The sequence below is a fragment of the Plasmodium sp. gorilla clade G2 genome (assembly GCF_900097015.1).
Source record: "Plasmodium sp. gorilla clade G2 genome assembly, chromosome: 12".
Taxonomy (NCBI): Eukaryota; Apicomplexa; class Aconoidasida; order Haemosporida; family Plasmodiidae; genus Plasmodium; species Plasmodium adleri (nom. inval.).
The window spans coordinates 553203-576927 of record NC_041704.1 but is presented as its reverse complement, the minus strand read 5'-3'; the positions used below and the strand labels follow the sequence as shown (position 1 = coordinate 576927).

Below are 23725 nucleotides of genomic sequence, written 5' to 3'. Positions count from 1 at the left end.
AATAGACAAGAACTATATGAGTGTTTCTTAAATATAAATTTAAAATATTTGTATCTTAGATTATTATTCCAATATATAAATAAAAAGTATAATATTCATATAATAGAATTATTTTTTCTACTATATGTGTGATTATAAATATGAATATTTATATAAATGTTATATGTTCCCATATTAGTACATTCTCTATATATATTAAAGAAAATATTATTTGTTATATATGTAATAAATCTTATCCTGAATAAGCAATTTTGTGAAGTTATAAATGATGCGTTTTAAAAAAAAATAAAAAGTATAATATATATATATATATATATTTATATATAATATTTAATATAATGAATAATAAAAAAGATGAGACCATAAAAGAGGTTGAACAAAAAAGTAATGAGTTGGCAGAAATTAATATGTACGAAAATTCAGAACTTTTTTCTGATACGACTATGTCAGAGATAGATAACGCATATAAATTTTGGAATGAAGAAGAAGAACTTACGTAAAAAATGAAATATATATATATATGATGATATTATATACCTATTCCATATAATTTTTATTTCTTCTTACTTTTTTTTTTTACTAGATCCATTTTTGATATATGCAAAGAATTCGAAAGTTCAGAAGAGGAATATGAGGAAAAGGAAGTTGGAAAAAAATCATATAATTACCAAAAGAATGCTAGTATTGAAATAAATACCATGCCGTTGGAAAATACTACACAAGATGAACAAACAAATGATTTTTAAAAAAGAAACATATAAGTTAGTTGGATGTTAAAAAAAATAAAAAATATTCATATTATTTTTTTTTTTTTAATTTCTAATATATATATGTATAAATTACCTATCATATGCCGAACATAATTTTATCCTTTATTTCTTCAACAAAATTGTAGTTGACTTTTCTTAATGAAACAAAAGGCTTGAAAATTTCTGCGTAATGTAAAAGATTTTTTTGAGTTAATTCTGAATATTTATTATCATTTGAATATGATTTAATTTGAACAAGAGCTCTATCATGAAATAAAGGTTGTTTGAAATTTTCATCTTTAAAATGTCTTAAGATTAAAACAATTATATGATCACTATTTCCATATTTATTATGAAAGATATGAGCTTGAATATATATTTTATGACTCAAATAATAACCAAAAGATTTCATTATTTGTTTATAAGTATTATGAACAATATATTCTGAAACAATATTAACATCAACTTTACTTTTTTCAGAACTTTTTAAAATTGCACCTTGTTCATATTTTCTTAATAAACATAATTCTTTTAAATGAAAAGGTTCTAAATATTCTCTAAAAATATATTCCTTTTTTTGTGCTTTTGGTGCTAAAATATCTAATTCTTCTTTGGAATCATATTTATAATATGAATCAATCCATTTATATTTATTGTTTACATCTGATGCTTTGGTTATGACATTTATAAAATCTTGAAATTTATTATCTTCATCAATATGTATTCTTTCATCAGTAATATATAAACTACTTAATGAATATTCTGTGTATTTGGAAAAGTCACTTTTATTTATATTATTCAATATATCTTCATTTGTCCATTCATTTTCACCTTTTTCTATTATATTCAAATTTTCATTTCCTACGCCATTTTTCTCATTCTTATTCAATTCAGAAATAAGTTCATCAAAAAATTCTTCTACGTTTTCATTCATAATGTATATCTACACGTTTTCACAAAATATAGAAGCACATATATATATATATATATATATATATATATATATATATATATGTATATATTATAGTAAATCAGGTGTGTACAGAAAAAACTATTAAAACATAATAAAAAGTATCTCTCAATAAAAAAATAATTAAACAAATGGATGTATAGATTTATAACATACAAATAAAGAATCAAATAAAAAAGTTCAAAGCTTTATGCTTTTTATTTATATTTTATATATAAAAAAGGAGAGATATATTTTTAACATATTAACGAAAAAGGGGAAAAAATAAAGAATAATAATAAATACACAAAAAAAAAAAAAAAAAATAAAATAAAAAAACAGAAGAAACGATAAGGAAAATAATAATAATGTTATAAAATATAAATAAAAATTTGATTGATATTCTTTATTATTTTCTTAAAAAATTCATATATAATTATATGAAATATATATAAATTAGTTTTCTATTAATTTTACTTTTGGATAAGGATAAATTATTATATTAATAAATAATGAATAATTTATAAAATATTATATAACGGTTAAGATAGAAAAAAAATAGATATATTTATAATCGTTATAATATTTATAAGATACATATTAATATATGTAAAATGAATAATTATTATTTATTATTCCTATTGCATATTATAAAATATGAAACCAAAATATGTAAATAGAAGAATATATATATATATATATTTAAAATGACATATGAATATATAAATATATAAGAATATAAACATACAAATATAATAATATATATATATATATGTATAATATAATATTTTAATTTTTAATTATATAGAAAAAATATAGAAAAATAAAATAGAAGCAAAACAAGTACAGTTTCAGCATTTAAAAAATGACACTATGAGAAATTGAGGCTGTTAAAAGTCAACTTACCTGGCTGGCGTTTGGGGTAGCTCAAGCATTATCCTGACGTAGTTCGGAGCAGAGCATTGCACTCAGCTGACTGTGATGAGCTATAGACTCTCCACATGGGGGGTGCTAACAGCAAAATTTTTGCCCGTGGCATAATTCATCTAATGATTATGCCATTTAACAAAAAACAATTTTAAATTATCAAATTTTTTTACATATATATATGAGAATATATTATTATATATTATATATATAATATATAAATTATAATATTCGAAATATATTATACTTTAATTTTTTTTTTTTTTTTTCTTAAGGAAAAAGAAAATAATTTATTCACAAGTAAGAATATTATATAATATATATATTATATATATAATATTTTAAATATTCTCAATCATCATATTTTTATATATGTTGCAAAAATTTATTTTATCGATTTTTACTAGTTAAAAAAAGAAAATATAGTTATTATGTAATATTATAAATTTCTATTTTAAAAGAGTATTTTCCTTTTTATTTATTTTTTTTTTTTTTCCTTCTCAATTATTTAGATGGAATATATATGTTTTATTTTCATATATAAAAATATGTTATAATTGATCTTTTTCGCTTGGCTTTATAAATAATATTTATTAATAATATTATCAAAAAGAAAATATTTATAGTAATAGTATTCATCGGAACATATTTATAAATAATGAATTACTATATTTTTATTTCCTTTTTCCAAAATAAAAGGATATATATTTTAATATGTTTATAAGAATATTTGAAAATAAATGAATGTTTTTATTTAATTAAAAATGGTTATATGTAAATTAAAGAAAATATACAAATAATGACAATTATTGTAAGGTTTATTTTGTATAGATATAATACCATTGATGTTTTAAATATTTATTATTAATATATAATATATATAGAAATGAATTTTACATTTTATATTTCCCTTTTTAATTATAATAATAAAAGGAGATACATTTAAATTTTTATGTATGTCAATATTATCCTTTGCAAATGAATAAAGAATATTTTATATAAATATAAGAACCACAAGGGATATATATAAAAATGTTTACATTAATAAATAAATATATATATATATATATTTCTTTTATTTATTCTTTTCCATATGCCTTTTTTTATAAAGAATATTTTATTATAAAAGAAAAAAAAAAAAAAAATATATGTAAATACTAGGACTTTTATAACCAAGTATACTACTTCATTTTTAAGAAACAGTTTAATAAAAAAAAAAAACCGGAAAATCATATTAAGAGCTAAAGGATACAATGAGTTTATATATATTTATAATGCTCATATATATCCATAAAAATTTTTTTTTTTTATTTTCCATATTTATAATTTAAATATGTTAACAAAATTTTTTATGTGACCAAGGAAATAATATTGAAAAAGAATTTTGTTATTTTTCAAATACACATTATAATATATATATATATATATATGTAACACATTTAACAACCACATTTAATACAATCTACATAATTTTATTATATATCATTTCATATGTGTTTAATAAAAAGTAATAAATAATAACAAAAAGAAAAACAGAATAACATAAATATTATATATACATATATATATTATATTATGTTTTTTTAATATTTATAAAATAATGTTGCATTTTAAAATGGAACGATTATAAATAAAATTATTTTATCAATATACCATAAAAAAAAAAATATAACTATTAAAAGAAATATAAAGTTATATATATATATATATATATATATATATATACTTATGGGTTGTATTACACATATAAATAAATATATATATAATATAATTTAAAAAAAAAAAAAAAGAAATCAAATGAAACACTTCTTTTTATTTTTATTTATATGGTTATATTAAAAAAATAAATAAATCTACAAATATATATTTTTTTTAAACACATAAAAAAATGTATAAGTTATGATATATGCGAATTTAAATATTATTTATATACGACAAAAATAAAAAAAAAAATAAGAATATATGGTTTCTATTAAATTTATTTTATATAAGGTCATTTTTCATTCCATTATTATTTTTTTAAAGGCTTAAATAATTGGAGAAAATTTTCCTAAAATTATATGCTCCAACTATTTAAAAAAAAACTATAATACTATATTTATATATATATAATATAATATTATAGTATATGAATATATGTAATATATTATATTTATTATAATAAACCTTATTAATGTAAATTTTTATAATATATAAAACTAGGAAAAATTTACCCATATGTAGGTTAATATGAAAATATACAATTTTTTTTCTTTTTTTTCTTTTTCTTTTTTTTTTTTTTGGATATTTAGATTATATATAATAAAATTATTACATATATATTATAAATTAAATATTTTGAAATATTAAATTATGAATATAATGATTTTAATGAATATTATTATAATATTTATTTGTAAATTATATTAATACGTTAAAATTTTGTTCTCTTAAAAAAAAATATATATATATTATATTATATAAATATATATATATATATATAATAATTCATTAATATCTTTTATAAATAGCATATAATTTATATGTTTATTTACCAAAAAAAATAAAAAAATTTTACTTTTTTCTATTAAATTATTTGGAATAAAAAAATATAATTGATACATAAAAAATTAATTTATAATTTTTTATATAAGGAATATAAGAATATATTTGTACTTTTTGATGTTATTGTAAAAAATATTTAAAAAAAAAAAAAAATAATATAAAATAAAAAAGGGATACTATATAATTTGTTTTTTTTTAATAAAATATATTTTTATTACATATATTATATATATATATAATAATACTTATCAAATAGCATTTAAAAAAAAAAAAAAAAAAAAAAAAAAAAAGAGCTCTATTTATCATATATATATATAAATAAACAATATATGTATAAAAATAAAAATTTACTATTTTTTTTTTTTTTTTTTTTTTTTTTTTTTTTTTTTTTTGCATGTTAGGTATTTTTATTTATTTTTTTAATTTTTTTTTTTTAAAAAAGAAAAATAAAAAATGAAATATTTTTTTTAAAAAATAAATACAAAATTGATGAGAAATAATTAAAAAAAAAATATATATAATTATATAATAAAAAATAAGGAAAAAAAAAAAAAATATATTTTTTTTTTTTAAATTATTTATATATATTTTTTTTTAATTTAATATTCATTTTGAAAATACAAATGAATATATAAAAAAAAAAAATCAAATATTTATTTTATTTATATTTTTGTATATTTTTTTATATTATATATATGTATATATATATTTTTTTTTTTAAAAAGAAAGGCAAATATATTTTATGGGAATACTACAAATATATGAAAGAATTAGATATATAAAAAAAGAATATTATTACAAATATAACTTTTACAAAGAAAAATCATATATGTTCCATTAATATATTATATATATATATATATATTATTTATTTTATTTATTTATTTGGTTTTTTTTTTTTTTTTTTTTTTTTTTTTTTATTAAGAAATACAAAAATTAAATTAAGAGTTATAAATGTATATAATATATATATATATATATATATATATATATATATATATATATATATATTTATATATAATATATAAATTTGTATATTTTTATACGTATAAATAATATAATATATATATATATATATATATATATATTATAATTAAAAATACCATACAAGAATAATATTTTTTTTTCATTACCCCAAAATAAAAAATATTGATGCTTATATTTTTTTATTTTTCTTTATTTGAAATAATAAAAAAGTACATTATTTTCAAAATTTTTTATTTATGCTATTCATAAAAAAAAGGACATTGTGAGTACAACAGAAAATAAAAAAAAAGAAAAAAAAAAAAATGAAATATTTAATGAATTCATGATATATATGTATATTATATATATATATATATATGTAATATTCATAAAAAAAAAAAAAAAAAAAAAAAAAAAAAAAAAAGACATTTTGTTATAAACAAATTTTAGTAATTATATAAATTAAGAAAAAAAGGACAAAAAGTGAGATATGGTAAATAAATAAATAAATAAATATATATATATATATATATATATATATATAATTATAAAATGCATATGTAATATAAATATAATAATATTAATAAAGTACATATGTAATATATATATATATATATGTATATACATTTTAATGAATAATGAGATAAATATTTATAATGATAATAATAACGTAAAAAATTTTTAAAATAATGTAAATAATTATATACATAAAAATAATTGTAATATAGTATATAATATAATCAAGTTAATGCACAAAATCATCTATATAGAATGATGATGAAAATATATGAAAGAGTATCATAAATGATAAAAAAAAAAAAATAAAATAAAAATATATATCATTGAATAATACAGATGTAAATGCAGAGGATATATTGAAAATAGTACTAGTGATATAATAATAAATATGAATGATTATAATCATATAAATAATCAATTATTAATTGATACTAGTAGTGGTATGGAACATATCACTATAGAGAATAATAATAATTGCATTATAAATAATATAGATAATATTGATTATAATAATAAGACAAAGAATGATATCATTAAGAATAATGATTCAATTATATCGTATAAGAATAATAATATGAGTTCAATAAATAATTTAACAGATACAGATAATAATGGAACAACTATAAATAATCAGTTCCAAGAAAATTATAATAATAATATAATAAGTGATAATAAAAATATGAACTATTTCAGTTCTTTTTCAAATGAAAATACCATTGATGATAATGGTAATGATACAAATTATATGAATTATGATGATAATATGAACAACAGTGAATATACAAATAATAATAATATTAATATTAATAGTAATGATAATTTAAAAAACAATAATCAATGTAATAGTATGAATATAACAGATGAATATATTAGTGATAATAATATATCAAAAAATAATTCAACAAGTAATATATTAGAATATCATATAAATGATAGTAGTAGTAATAATAATAATAATAATAATAATAATAGTGATAATATAAATTTTATAAAAAAGGAAGAAATGATAAAAAATATGGATGATTTATTTATAAAAAATGTTAATGATATTAGAAGTTTTGAAAGAGGTGTATTAAATTTAACACAAGAAGAATTTATTTATATATCGAATAAAATTCATTTTTTAGGATTTCGATTTATTGAAGTTCCATGTGTTAAACCAAAAAATGAAAAAAGAAATACATACACAGCTATATCAAAAAGACATTTAAACGAGATTAAGAATTTAAGTTGTTCATTATCAAATAGTATATATGATGCTGGGAAAAGAAAATCAAAAAAATCTTTTGATCCCTTCTATTCAAAGGAAGAATTGGATTCAAAAGTTTCTTATTCACATCATGATCAAAAGGATACAAAAGATACAAACAAGAAAAAAGGACAAGCTAATAATGTAAATAATAATGATTATATTAATGAAAAGGACATAAAAAATGCTAATATAAAAGAAGAAAATCATAATGTAAATAATACTAAAGGAAGTAATAAAGGTACGAATAATACGTATCATAATAATAATTCAATCAAATCACAACAAGAAGGTGATAAATTGACAAGTAATAGTAAAGGTATAAAAAGATCTGCTAGTAGCAAATTTGATGATTTGGATAATAAACATAATAATAAAAATGTACTACATGGTACTAATTTTGGAACAAATAATTCATCTCCTACACATAATAATAGTAATACTGGTAAAGGAAAAGGTTCAAAAATTAGTAATTCAAATAATAAAAAGATGAATGAAAAGGAACAGATGAAAAAAAGACAAAAAACGAATAGTTATAATGAAGAAAATTTATTGGATGAATATGAACAACATAAGAAAACATATAAGAAAAAAATATATAGAACAAAAAATCCATGGAAAACTTATTGTTTTAAAATATTACATAAATTAAAAAAGAAAGAAATAGCTTGTTGGTTTTTAAAACCTGTAAATCCTGAATTAGATGGAATACCAAATTATTTTAATGTTATAAAAAATCCTATGGATTTTGAAACTATTGAAAATAAATTAATAAATAATAAATATAATAATCCTTTTGAGTGGCAACATGATGTAAGACAGATATTTTTTAATGCATTCACATATCATAAAGTAAAAAATTGTGTATGGAATGATGCATATAAATTAGCAAAAGAATTTGATAAATTAATAAAACAAGGAAATGATGTAAAAAATATATTAAAAGATTGTACAAAAAATATTAATTCTGTTTATTTTAATATGAAACAATATAATGATTTGGTAGAGCACAACAATAATAATACTAATAATAATATAAATCATAATAATATTAGTAAAACTGTTACAAATACAAGTATTGATGATTTGAGTAGCTCTTTGTCTTCTTCAAGTACTAGTAGTAGCAGTAGTAGTAGTAGTGCTAGTAGTAATTATGATGATGAAGCTTATGATAATATAAGTAGTGCAAATTATAATAAGAGAGATAGTCAAATGCATAAAAATGTTCATGGTAAAAAGTCAAGTATGTATATGACTAGTGCATCTACAAATACATTAAAAAATAATTTAAATTCAAACCAAATATATTTCCCACATGGAAAAAATAAAAAGAATGAAAAAATTAATAAATCAAGTAAATATAGTATAAGTAATAATAATAATAATAATAATGTAGGTAACAAAAAAAGTATAAGAGATAATATAAAAAACAAAAAAGATGTTAATTCAAATACAGTCGATAATGATGATTTTGAGCCTCCAAGTGTAGGAATTATACCTGAACCACCAGGTATTCAAAAAATTGGTATTAATGATAAAGGATTAAATAATTATCAAGTTACATTATTATTTAAAAATTTTAAAAGATTAGCACCAAATCAAAGAAAAGCTGCTCTAGAAATTATACAAGATGATTTAGGTATACTTGCAGAAAATCATATGTTTGATAGATTCTTTACTTTTGATACTGATTTATTATCTATTGAAAAACAAAAAAGAATCTTTTTATATATTAATCATATGGGAAGAATTAATTTAGAACATTATAAGTCATCTTTAATTAGTGCAAACAAAGTGAACAATCCTAGTTTTTCTAAAGGAAAAATACCTCAAAAAATTGTTCCTAATAAAAGTTTTATAAAACATGGTAGTAATAATAGTAATATTAATGCTCATTATGAAAAGAGGAGAACTAATCGATATGTATCTTCATCATCCAATTCATCTGATTCTTCTACGTCGAACTCATCTGATTCATCAAGTTTTTCAACCTCTAGTGATGATTCAGATTCTGATAGTGATTCGGATTTGGATTCAGATTCATATGATAAGAAAAGAAAAATTAAAAGACCATTCCCAAATGATAAAAAAAAAGAATTGTCAAATAAATTTCTAGAAGCAAATAGAAGAAAATCATTACCTCAATACAAACCTGTCAATGAAAATAGAAAAAGCTTACAAATAAGAGATGATGTTATGGGTATGCATGCAGATTTTTTAGGATCAATGGATTCACCAAGAAATACCAAGAACAAACATAGAGCAACAGTAAGTGCATGGCCAGAATGGAAAGGACAAGTAATACAACAAGCTATTTTAACACAACACAAAACTAATGTACCTATAAATAAAAAAGAATTGATAGCCGAAGGATATGATGCTAAAATATAAAACACTACTAATAATTAAATATATATATATATATATATATATATATCAGTTACACTATTTTATAAGTATTATAACAGTATTATCTTTATGAAAATTTTTATATTCGAATTAAATATAGTGAAGTGATTGAAATTTGGATAACGTAGGACAACATTTATAATATTATTATATTATAATTAATGAAAAAAAAAAAAAAAAAATTGAAATATTCTCAAAATAATATTTTATATTTTAAAATTATTTACGAATAATTATATCAATATTTCTAATCATTGTAGTTATTTATATTAAACTTGATTATATTTTTAATATTTATAAAAATACATATAATATATATATATATATATATTTATGTTTGTATGTATAGTTATTATTATTTATTCATTCTATTTTATTTATATTATATTATTTTTTATAGCATTAAAATAAAAGTACTTAATAATCTTAAGTACAACTTATATAAAACTGCATTTATATATTTTTATTTATATATACATTTTAATTATTAATTTCTTTTTTTTTTTTTTTTTTTTTTTTTTCATTTTTTTTTTTTTATGGATGTGTTTTATGCACATCTTTAATTTGATATTTTTTATTTTATTTTTATTTTTTTTTTTTTTTTTTTTTATAATAATAAAAGAATATGTTTATACATATAATGTATTCATTTATATATTATTATTTTTTTTTTTTTTTTTTTTATATGAATGAAAACTTGTATTAATTTGATTAATTATTAATAGAATAAAGGCGAACATAAATTTATAAGAAACCCTGAATATTTTTATTTAAAGGAAATACTATTTTCTTTTTTTTGAAATGTGTCAAGTATATTGTAGAAATGTAAGATTCTTTATAATTATGGTAGGTGTTCCTTTTTTTATTTTTGGTTCTTATAATAAATTTGTATTGAAAAATATTGTATGTTGTAATTTTTTTTTTTTTTTTTAAATGATTTGTTATAATAAAAAATATATATATATATATATATATATATATATATATACATATATATATGTGAGATGTAAATTTCGTGTGTATATTTATTCGGTGTGAATATATACTAATTTAATATTAATCTTTAAATAGAAACAAATATATGAGAATGGTAAAAAAATAAGTTTCATGTAAAACCTATATAAATATATAAATATATATAATAATGAATTCTTTTTGTGATAAACGAAAAAAATGAATAAAACAAAGTTGAGTAATAATTCTTATGAGACTAGAAAAAATATAAGGTGTATATATTTGTGAAATCACATAATAAAACAATAAACTAAAACAGTAATAAAATAGTAAACATATATTAAAATATGGTGTATATGTATATATATATGTACATATTACGTAATAATAATTGTTTTTTTTTTTTTCCATTTATTTTATTATATGAATTGTAATTATAAGGTACAAAACAATATATACTAAAAATATATACGTTATAATAATTTCACATATGGTACTCGTTTAAAAATATACATATGTATATTTTTATATATATATATATATTTTTTTTTTCATTTTGTTTTTTCCATTTTACTCTTTACGTATTCAGAATGTTCTTTTATGGTATCTTTTGAGAAATTTTCTTGAACTAAATTTTTCATATCTTTTATAGCTTTTGCTGGATCTAAACCTTTTGGACAACACATAGTACAATTCATAATACCATGGCATCTATATAATTTCATAGTGTCATTGACTTCCATTAATCTTTCTTTTGTGTATTCATCTCTACTATCGACAATCCATCTATAGGCTTGCATTAATGTGGCTGGTCCTAAATAATATTCTGGATTCCACCAATAAGAAGGACAAGATGTTGAACAAGAAGCACACATAATACATTCATAAAGTCCATCCAATTTTTTCCTATCTTCAATAGATTGATAAAATTCTTTTTGTCCTTTTTCTTTTTTCGTTTTTCTCTTTAACCATGGGTCAATAGATTTATATTGATTATAAAAGTTTGTTAAATCAGGTACTAAATCTTTCATTACATATAAATTTGGTAATGGTTGTATTTCAGTAATTTCTTTTTTATCTCTATTAACTTCAGTTAGACAAGCCAAACCATTTTTTCCATTAATATTCATAGCACAACTCCCACATATACCTTCTCTACAACTTCTTCTAAAAGATAATGTTGAATCGATTTCATCTTTTATTTTTATTAATACATCTAAAACCATGGGACCACAATTATCTATATCAACTTCAAATGTCTCCATTTGTGGTCTTTTCTTATTTGATGCGTTGTAACGAAATATGGAGAATTTTTTTTTTTTTACCACTTCTCCATTTACTTTATTAATTTGTTCAACTTGTTTTTTCATTTCAAATCCTTTATTTATAGATCCATTGTTAAAACATTTTTGTATATACGAATATGCTTGTATGATATCATTACGGCACTTGTTATTGCATAATTTTTTATTTAATATATTCATAACCCCTTGTAATTCATATTTTTTTAACATTTTTTTTTAAAAAAAAAAAATAAAAAAAAGTAAAGCATTTAATATATTTTTTTAATTGTTAATAATAAACAAATTGAATTAATATGACAATGACAAATGGATATTAAAAAAAGAAAAAATAAAAATTTTAAATGTCCCAAAAAATTATTCATATAAATATATATATATATATATATATATATATATATTACCGAATGAAAAACTTATGCAAATGTATCATTATACATATATATATATATATATAGAACAAATAACATTGTAAACTGAAAAAAATGAAAAATATATATTTTTTTTAAATATTATAAAAAAAAAGAATATAATCATAAGTCACATTTAAATAAAATAATTGCCATTATATAAGAAATATCTCAAACATGAATATAATAATAATGTTTTTTCATTTTTTTGCATGATCATATTTTAATAATATATATATGTTTTTTTTTTTTTTTTTTTTTTTTTTTTTTTTTTTTTTTTTTTTTTTTTTTAATTAATTTTATTTTATTGTTATTTTTCAAAAAGTAATCCATTAAAAATATAAAAAAGAAAAATTATTTTCTATAAAAATTATTTGCATATTTTGTAATTTTACACACCATATAAAATAATTCCTTGTTTAAAATTTTATTATTATTCGTTCTGCTATTGTATAAAAAAAAAAAAAAAAAAAAAAAATGAAAAAAATATATTTTAAATGTGTCCATATTGTAATAAATATATATATATTATAATATATTATAATATATATATTTATTTTTTTCTTAATATGTGTTATTTTTACACTTGGTAAAATTAAATTTCCCATTAAAATATAAAAATATATGTTTTTACTATTACAAATATGACATTTGTCCTATTTATTTATTTGTTCTTTTTTAATATTAAATAAAGATAATTTTAAACCAACTTATTTGTTTGTCTTAAATAATACAATTATAAATTATATATATTTCATATATCATTATATAAATATGATTAATACTTTGCACTATTTAGTGTTTCATATTATATTACATTACTTAACATTTAGTTATTTATTTGTAATATTTATTAACATGTATTTTATATATATCAGTAAAATGAGAGATAGATTAAACATACATATATTGTGTATATGTATTTATTTTATTTAACAACTTTGTAAGTTTTTAAATTTAAGGGAATACAAGAAATGAATGTGTATATCTGACACAAAATAACTTTGATATTATATTTGATTGTAATTTGTACCAGTTTCAATTTATTTTTAATATAAATAAATAAATATATATATATATATATATATATATATATATATATATATATAATGTATCTTAATTTTTAACACATAATGAGATGTATTCATATTTATAAATTTATATAGAAGTATACAACCTTAAGAGATGTATACATATATTTATTATTTTCGCATATGATTAAAGAATGAACCCCTTTTTATACAATATTTATAAAGGCTTTAAGAAAATATAAAAAAAAAAAACAAGGTTAATACTTTTCATATTTTCTTTAAATTAATCCAATAAATAAAAATGTGTTGAATAAAAAAAAAAAAACAAAAAAAAAAAAAAAGTTAATCAAAACATGATACAATTTTATTATTCAATTCAAATTATTAATGTTTATTTTTTTTAGTTTATTGTAAAATTTAAGTTATATTTATTCAAAAAAAAAAAAAAAAAATTTGTTCTATATTAAATTGTAACCCCTAATGAAACTAAAAGGGGAAATTTTTTTTGTTTTATATATAAATATATTTTAAATATATTTAAACAATGAATGTAAAAAGTTGATATATTAAATAAATATTTTTAATAATAAAAAATATTACAACAGAAATAAATGTAAAAAATAATAAATTATATTTTGAAATATATGGGACATACACTAATTTTTTTTTTTTTTTGAAGATACGTTATAATATATACATTACATAAATATAATAATATATATATTATATAATATATATTTTTTATATTTTCACAGAAAAAATATATTAAGATAAGTTTATATGAATTAATATATGTGCATACTTTATTCTGTGATTTTTTTTACTGAATAAATCTTCTGTAGATTTTATAATTATATATAAATATAATACATTATATCTATTGTTAAATATAAAATAATAAATCTTTTGTCAGTTATTATATAATATATATAATATAATATATGTATAAAATGTAATTAATATTAATTAATGTTCACATTTTATTATGTACCTTTCATCTATAATAAATAATAGTATATATATATATATAATTTTTTTATTGGTACAAGAATTTTATGAATATATTATATATTATATATTATACATATAATATAATATATGTAATAATTTATAAATATTTTATCTATATAATATATAAATAAATTATATTAGAAAACTAAAATAAAATATAATTGGTATATTTATATATACATAAGTATATATAATATATATATATATATATTTATATACATATATTAAATAAATAATAAAAAAAACAAAGGTTAAAAATATATAATAATATATTATATATATATATTAAAATAATAATGTATTTTTTTATATCCACTTCAATATATGTATAATATATATATATATTTTACAATAATTAAGTAATAATACTAATTATAATATATATATATATATATATATATATATATATATATAATATTTAATTTTTTTTTTTTTTTTATTAAATAATTTAAATATGTAAAATTATAAAGATAATTATAAGGCCCAAAAAAAAAAAAAAAAAAAAAAAAAAAAAAAAAAAAAAGGAAAAAGAAAAAGAAAAAGAAAAACATAACATAAATCCATTTGTAATAATTATATATATTATATATTATTTATGTTAAGAAAGAAAAATATAATATATATATATATATTTATTTATGGAAAACAAAAAAAAAGGAAAAAATATTAAGGATATAATAATATATTTATAATATTTATATATATATTTAGTACAAATTTGTTTTTCACATTTTTATAATTAACAAAGATGTAGAATTAACAAAAATGATTATTGGTTAATAAATGTTATATATATATATATATATATATATATATATATTTATTTATTTATTTATATAGTTTTATATATTAATATTTACAAATTTTTTTTTTATATTTTAAATAATGTACTCTGATGTATATATATATTTTTTATTATTTTATCCCTAGATATGATAACAAAAATTATTAATGGAATAAATATATATATGAGAAGCATTTATATATGAATGAATGTATCATCATTTTTAAGATAGTATAAATATATATATATATATGTATACATTTATGTTATTTTATTTGTGAAGGTTTATTATTTTTTTAAATATATTTTTATATGTTTATTTTTTTTTTTTATAAAGGAACTGTTGAAAGATTAACATATATATGTGTCATTTTAATGAGTTGCCTTTGTAGTATACATATTATGTATATATATATATATTTATATATATGCTAAATGAAAAATAAAGAATATAATTTTTTTTTCTTTTGCAAAAATATAGTTTGTACAAAATAAAAACATATATATATATATACATATATATATATATATATATATACATATATATATTTATTTATATGTACTAATATTACAATTTTATGTATAAGGATATATATTGATTGTTTAGAAGATGCAAACATTTCAGAAACCAGAGAATGCTCTTAAGAGAGCAGAAGAATTACAATTTATTGGTCAGAATGAAGATGCTTTACAAATACTTCACAGTGCTATTGGTCATAGGACATTTCGTTTACAAGGTTGGCATATATTACAAGAACAAATTATGTTAAGATATATTGAATTTTGTTTATATTTAGAAAAGTTAAGTTTAGTTAAAGATGGTTTACATCAGTATAGGATAATTTGTCAACATGGAAACATTGCTTCCTTAGGAAAAGTTATTACTGATTTTAGAGATAAAGCTGAAGAGAAAGTTCGATTAGCAAAAGAAAATGTTGCTTTAAATAAAGAGAAAATTGAACAAGAAGAAAGTAATGTAGATGTTACAGAAAAAATATTAATGTCTTCTTTAGATATCGAAATAACAGGAAAACATGAACGAAAATTACAAAATGCATATAGAATTTGTATGGAAACCTATAAAATGATTTTAGAAATTTTAAGAGCTACACCCAAATTAGAAAAAGCTTATCATGAGACAGCTAAAAAAGCTATTCTTTTTTGTAAAGATAATAAGAGAGTAACCGAATTTAAAAAATTAAGTGATTTATTAAGAAATCATTATAATTTAATACTTAGAGGAAAACATAAACCTGAATATCAATCCCTACTAAAAATTGAATACCATTTAGAAACCAAAATTATTCAATTAGAAGCTGCATGTGAATTAGCTATGTGGAAAGAAGCTTCCAATATTGCTGAGGATATTTACAACTTAAATATGCATGATTATTTTTACAAATCATTAAAATCTAATATTATGATGGAACCTGAACTTGTTTCTGTTATTGAAACGGTAAAGCCAGGTGACAAAAATGATGAGGAAAAAAATAAACAAAATGATGTGGATGGCGATGCAAATACAAAAGAGGATGTTTTAAAAGGTGTTGAACAACAAGATAGTAATATGGAAAATAATAACAATAATAATAATAATAATAGCAATAATAATAGTAATAGTAATAATAATAATAATAATAATAATAAGGAGGAAGAAGATGATGGAAAAGACCCAAGTGGAGAAACAATAAACAAAGCGACAGATGGAAATGTTGGTACTGGTCATAACACTTCTCAGTCATTAAATCAATCTAAAGAAAAATTAAGAAATTGGATAGCTGTATTTTATGAAAAGATGGCAGATATATTATTCGTTTATGAAAGTGAATTATTTCATGGATTAGCTTGGTTAAAATATTGTTTTCATGTATTAAATTTTAAAAGAAATATGACAGAAAAAGAAAAAACTTATATTTGTAATAAAGCTGTTTTAGCTGTACTATCAATACCTGTTATTGGGAATAAAAAGAAAAATGAAGATTTTACTAAACAATTTGAAGCACATAAAAAAATGTCGCAACTTTTAGGACATACTAGTGTACCAGTAAAAGAATCTTTAAAGAATGCATTAAGAATAAGAAATGTTTTAAATTATGCTGATGAAAATATACAAAAATTATATTCATTGTTAGAAAATCAATTTACACCATTAAGTTTGTGTTTAGAATGTGAAGTATTATTAAAAGAATTGGAAAATACAGAATATGCTATATATACTAAAAAAATTAAAGAAGTCATTTTTCATAAACTTATATTACAATTATCTAGAGTATATAGTTATATTTCGATTGATTATTTTATTGAAAATATATGTCCAGATCATTTTATGTCATGGAACGAAGCAGAAAAAATGTTAGTCGATTTAGTATATCAAAGGGAGTTAGAAATGAAAATTGATTTAACCATGAGAGCTATCCATTTTGGAGATAAACAAGTTTTAAATAGTAGTATGTTAATTAAGGATTCTCTTATTAATATGTATAACGATCTTCAACATGGACTAAAAATGATTAATGAAACAATAGCTGTAGAGAATGAAGTAGAAAATTTAACCATGTCAACTTTGACATATGAAGAAGAATTTGCATTCTTAGATAAGAGTAATAAAACTATTAATTATAATACAGCACCCATTGAGGATATTATTGAAAATGAAGTATTTGAGGAAAAACCTATTGAAAATGAAAAATTATTAAAGAAGATATACGAAAAGATTGATGAAGAGCATCACAAAATACAATTACTAAGTGAAGAACATAATAAAAAGAGAAAAGAATTATTGAAGAAACAAAAGGAATTGGAACAAGCTCAACTCAAATTAAAAATGGAAAAGAAATTATTAGAAGAAAAACTTGAAAAAGAGAAAAAAGAAGAATTAGCTAGAAAAGGTGAAAAATTAAGAATCAAAGAAGAAAAACATAAAAAGAAAACTGAAGCCGCCGAACAAATGTTAAAAGAAATTAAAAAATTATGTTCAACAAATACTACGAAAATATTAATGAAAGGTAAATATATGGATGAAATCACTATTGATGATATATTAAATGGATATGTTGATTTTGATGATATTGAAGAAGCACAAGAAAAATTAAGATTAAATGAAAGAAATGAAATTATTAAAGTCAGAAAAATGGAAGCTAAAAAGGTTGATCATTATTTCAGAGCTGTTAGGCAAGTTGAACTTAGTCATATGAATAGATGGATTGCTCTAGTTTTCCAAGAAGATACTGAAATTTTGTTACAAGAACAGAAAGCTGCTGAAGAAGAACAAAAAGCTGATTTTGAAGCTGCCTTAAAAGAAAAAGAAGAGTATGTGAAATTTTCTGTCGATATTGAAGAATTTACCAAAAATGAAATGAAATTAAGAGTTGAAGAATTTGAAAAGAATTTGAAAGCTCAAAAAGAAAGATTATATAATATATTAAAGGAAGAAAAAATTCAGAGAGCAAAGGAAAGAAGAGATCAACATATTAGGAAAATAAAAGCAGAAGAAGAAAGAAAACGAAGGGAAGAGGAGGAAGAAAGATTATTGAAAGAAGAGATGGAAAGAAAGAAAAAAGAAGAAGCTAGAAAGAAACTTGAGGAAATTAGTAAGGTGCAAAGAGAAAGAGACTTAGAAATGGACTTACAAATGAAAAGGAAAAAGGAAGAATCCAGAAGAAGTGAAAGGTCTCATAGGAAGTCTTCTATTGATGATGATTTAACATGGAGAAGAGGTGATAAAGGAGGATCCCAGAATGGAGATGATTCCTATAGAAGACATGATGATCATCATGATAGTGCTCATAGAGATAGATCTGAAATGAGAGACAGAAGAGATTGGAGCGGCAGAGATCGTGATAGGGACAGAGAAAGAGATCGTGATAGAGATAGAGAACATAGAAGAGATAGTCATAGAGATAGAGAAAGGGATCGTGATAGAGACAGAGAAAGAGATCGCGATAGAGATAGAGAAAGAGATCGTGATAGGGACAGAGAAAGAGATCGCGATAGAGATAGAGAACATAGAAGAGATAGTCATAGAGATAGAGAAAGAGAACGTGATAGGGACAGAGAAAGAGATCGTGATAGAGATAGAGAACATAGAAGAGATAGTCATAGAGATAGAGAAAGGGATCGTGATAGAGACAGAGAAAGAGACCGTGATAGAGATAGAGAAAGAGATAGTCATAGAGATAGAGAAAGAGATCGTGATAGAGATAGAGAAAGAGAACGCGATCGTGACAGAGATCGAGATAGAGATATTAAAAGAAGTGATAGAGATCATAAAAAAGATAGAGATGACAAATTGGATAGGGATTCAAGAAGACGTGAAAGAAGTGGAAAACCAGAGAATGAAAGAAAAAGAGAGAGTGAAATTTCAAAGAGAAATGGTACTACTGAGGAAAGAACTAGAAATGCATGGAATTTAAAAGAAGATGATGATTCAAAAGCAAAACACGAAACAAGTGAAGAAAATACAAAAAGTTGGAGAAATAGCAATAAATTAATAGATAATGAAAATGAAAAGACAGAAAGATATAAAGAAGGGGATAAAAATAAAGAGAATGATGAGTTAGCTAATGGAAATGAAGAAAATGATAATGATGAAGATAGAAAAAATGACGATGAAGAAGCTTCAGATGGAGGAGATTTCACTGTATTTAAGAAAAAAAAAAGAAATATCTTAAGATTCTTTATGAAAGCATAGAAAATAAATAAATAAATAAATAAATATATATATATATATATATATATATATGTTATTTTATATTTATATATTTCCTATTTTGAAATGTATTGTCAATAAAATATATTCTTCTATATTGTATTTAAAGATCCCATTAAAAAAAATATATATTTTTATAGTTTTCATAAAATACATGTATACATATATATATAATTAATATGTATATTTAATTTATTCATGTTAAAAATTTAGAGAGAATTTACACCACATATATTTATATGCATTTAATTGTTTCGTAGATAATGTTATTTACGTCAAATATTTTTTTTTTACATATTAATATAAATAAATATATATATATATATATATATATATATATATATTATATGTATTTAATTATAATTAATTTATTTAAAAATTTATTAAAATAAATATAAATAAAAAAAATAAAAATGTGTATTCTTTAAATGTGCATATTTTTTTATGCTATTTAAAATATATATTTAATATATAATATACTAATATTTTATACCTTTTTTAATACATAAATAAAGAAATAAAATTGAACATATTAATATATACTCAAATGTATATTTTTATCCTTTTTTTATAAATTGCATTATATTTAAACTTATATAATAATTTTCATATTATTAGAACACATTAAAAAATATAATATTAAATAAAGTATATTTATCGTATCATTGAAAAATAGAAATATAAACAATGATTAAATATATATATATATATATATATATATAATGATACCTTTTATATAAAATAAATTTTTATCATAATAATTATCCTTTTAAGAATTGAAAAAATATTAATAATATTATTAATATTAAAGAAAATAATACAAAAAAATATAATATTTATATATTTATTTAAAGTAATATAATATATATTATAATTATATATGTATATTATATATATATATATATATAATAATATAATTTTTTTATATATGAATTCTTTTTCCTTTTTTTCTTTTTGCACTTGAAAATATTATTTATATCTCGAATTTATTATTATTTTATTATTGCTACTATACAGAAACGAAAAAAAAAAAAAAAAAAAAAAAAAAAACTTATAGTTAAAAACAAAATATATCATAAGTATTTGTAAATATAATAAAATGAATATAATATTTTAAAATCATATTTACATATAAGTACAATTAGATATTCATTTCCATTTTTTTTGTTTCCCTTTTTTTCTGTTTTTTAAGAGAAATTTTAAAAGGTTTCTAAAATTTTTTTTTTTTTTTTTGGTTTCTGAATAGTGAAAATGGCAGGTCAATCTGAGAAGAAACGTTTAAAAAAGGCTAGTTCATTTATTATTTATGCCTCAGCATTTTTTAGCATTTTTTCCGTAAGGAGATATTAATAATAAGAATATATATATATACATATATATATTATATATGTGAAATAAAATATCATAAATATGTTCAACGTCTACATAATGTATTTAATCGTTATATATTTAATAATTTTATTTTATTTTATTTTATTTATTTTTTTTTTTTTTGCAGCTTGTTTATATTATCTTTTTATATTTTTTCAGATATAATTTAATTACAAAATATATTTTTGCCTTACACTGTTTATTATTTTTTTGTTATTATTATTGTATAAAAAGTATACACTATGGATTAACGAATGGAATGAATTATACGTAAGATCCTATTTAACATTGAATATATGACGATTAATAAATAATTTTATTACTTTATAGTTTTTGAATATAGAGGAATTATTATCCAAATATAAATATTAACATAAAATATACATATATATGTATTTTATACATGTGTATATTTTTTTTTTTTTTTTTTCAGGTATTACACCGATGTTTTAATTCTGTCCTTTTGTATAAATATAGGACTATTTTTTTCATTTAAGTTTTTTTACATATATATAATTATACCATTATATGCGGCTTATCAAATTATTAGTTTTATTTTCAAATACTTCTTGAGCTCACCAGTAATATACACTTGATATTATATATTACATATATATATATATATATATATATATATATCACCCCTATTATATATAATATTGTATATATTATAATATATATTTATTATTTTGTTTATGTTGTTTTTAGTTTGGATCTGCGCAACCATCCAAAAGAATGGAAAAAATGGAAAAGAATAAGAACAAGGTTGTATATAAAACAGTTCATTAAGAATATAAGATTATTATTATTTATTGTTATTATTTTTTTTTATCTTTATTTTCATTTATTTTTATGTTTTTAAATTAAAACTATGACTTTTCATAAATATATATACATATATTATATGAATATAATATTATATATATAATATATATATATATTTTTTTTTAATACTTTATTGAAACTATATATATATATATATATCTTTTCTAACATTAATATAAAAAATGAAATATAAACATATAAAGGCGAAGAAAAAAAAGAAGAAAAAAAAAAAGGAAATGAAAAGAAAAGAAAAGAAAAGAAAAAAGGGATAATGTTTAAATAAATTATGTTTGTGTTAGCATATTAATTACTATGAAAAAAAGGAATTTTTTTTTTTTCCAATCTTCTATTTGAATATATATATATACATTAATATTTTATGGTATTATATTATATTTACACCTTTTATAATTTTTACATATATATTAAGATGTGTATTTCGGAATAAATAATATTTATTATATTTTATTTTTTTTTATAATATGGATTATTTTTTGGTGTAATTCGTGTGTTGCTATATTTATAGATTCTTATAAATATAAGACTTGAAAAAAATAATTCTTTTAATATATATATATATAATATTAATATATTTATATTTTAATATTATATTAATTTATTATATTACTTATAAATTTTATATATATCCTCTTTTTTTTTTTTTTTTTTTTTTTATATATATATATATTTATGAGACGATTTAAACGAAAAAAAAAAAAAAAAAAAAAATTACATATACTTATTATATTTTTTTAAAATATTATAATTTCATTACTTGAATATTTACAAATATATGGAAGAGATGTAATATTTTCTAAATAGATATATTTAGAAAAAAAAAATGTGGGATAATATTTTGAATAATTATTTAATTTTTTTTTTTAATATATAAAAAATTATATATATATATAAAATATATATAATATATATTTATATTACAAATATTAATTATCATGGCTTAAAAAAAAATATATATATATATTATAATTATATATATAATATTAAATACCTATGTATA

The 23725-nt window shown here is 18.0% G+C and overlaps 6 protein-coding genes and 2 non-coding genes across 8 annotated transcripts; 5 read left to right on the top strand and 3 right to left on the bottom strand.

The window, feature by feature from the left end:
- Positions 1-338: 338 nt before the first annotated feature.
- On the top strand, positions 339-746 carry PADL01_1213800 (conserved Plasmodium protein, unknown function; the record flags this gene model as incomplete). The annotated part of the gene is made up of 2 exons (XM_028683091.1): positions 339-496; positions 584-746. 2 exons carry the CDS (start codon positions 339-341, stop codon positions 744-746), a joined length of 321 nt encoding a protein of 106 aa, XP_028539304.1.
- A 100-nt stretch (positions 747-846) lies between these two features.
- Positions 847-1683, bottom strand: PADL01_1213700 (conserved Plasmodium protein, unknown function; the record flags this gene model as incomplete). The annotated part of the gene is made up of 1 exon (XM_028683090.1): positions 847-1683. One exon carries the CDS (start codon positions 1681-1683, stop codon positions 847-849), a length of 837 nt encoding a protein of 278 aa, XP_028539303.1.
- A 913-nt stretch (positions 1684-2596) lies between these two features.
- PADL01_1213600 lies at positions 2597-2760 on the top strand. The gene has a single exon (XR_003699371.1). It is a non-coding gene; the product is annotated as a U1 spliceosomal RNA (non-coding RNA).
- Positions 2761-2875: 115 nt separating this feature from the next.
- On the bottom strand, positions 2876-3621 carry PADL01_1213500. The gene has a single exon (XR_003699370.1). It is a non-coding gene; the product is annotated as an uncharacterized ncRNA (non-coding RNA).
- A 3421-nt stretch (positions 3622-7042) lies between these two features.
- On the top strand, positions 7043-10294 carry PADL01_1213400 (bromodomain protein, putative; the record flags this gene model as incomplete). The annotated part of the gene is made up of 1 exon (XM_028683089.1): positions 7043-10294. The coding sequence occupies one exon, from the start codon at positions 7043-7045 to the stop codon at positions 10292-10294; it is 3252 nt and encodes a 1083-aa protein (XP_028539302.1).
- Positions 10295-11817: 1523 nt separating this feature from the next.
- PADL01_1213300 (iron-sulfur subunit of succinate dehydrogenase) lies at positions 11818-12780 on the bottom strand (the record flags this gene model as incomplete). Its single annotated transcript, XM_028683088.1, has 1 exon — positions 11818-12780. One exon carries the CDS (start codon positions 12778-12780, stop codon positions 11818-11820), a length of 963 nt encoding a protein of 320 aa, XP_028539301.1.
- Positions 12781-16413: 3633 nt separating this feature from the next.
- PADL01_1213200 (eukaryotic translation initiation factor 3 subunit 10, putative) lies at positions 16414-20493 on the top strand (the record flags this gene model as incomplete). Its single annotated transcript, XM_028683087.1, has 1 exon — positions 16414-20493. One exon carries the CDS (start codon positions 16414-16416, stop codon positions 20491-20493), a length of 4080 nt encoding a protein of 1359 aa, XP_028539300.1.
- A 1269-nt stretch (positions 20494-21762) lies between these two features.
- Positions 21763-22671, top strand: PADL01_1213100 (conserved protein, unknown function; the record flags this gene model as incomplete). Its single annotated transcript, XM_028683086.1, has 4 exons — positions 21763-21846; positions 22010-22152; positions 22316-22463; positions 22591-22671. The coding sequence occupies 4 exons, from the start codon at positions 21763-21765 to the stop codon at positions 22669-22671; spliced, it is 456 nt and encodes a 151-aa protein (XP_028539299.1).
- Between the last annotated feature and the right edge of the window lie 1054 nt (positions 22672-23725).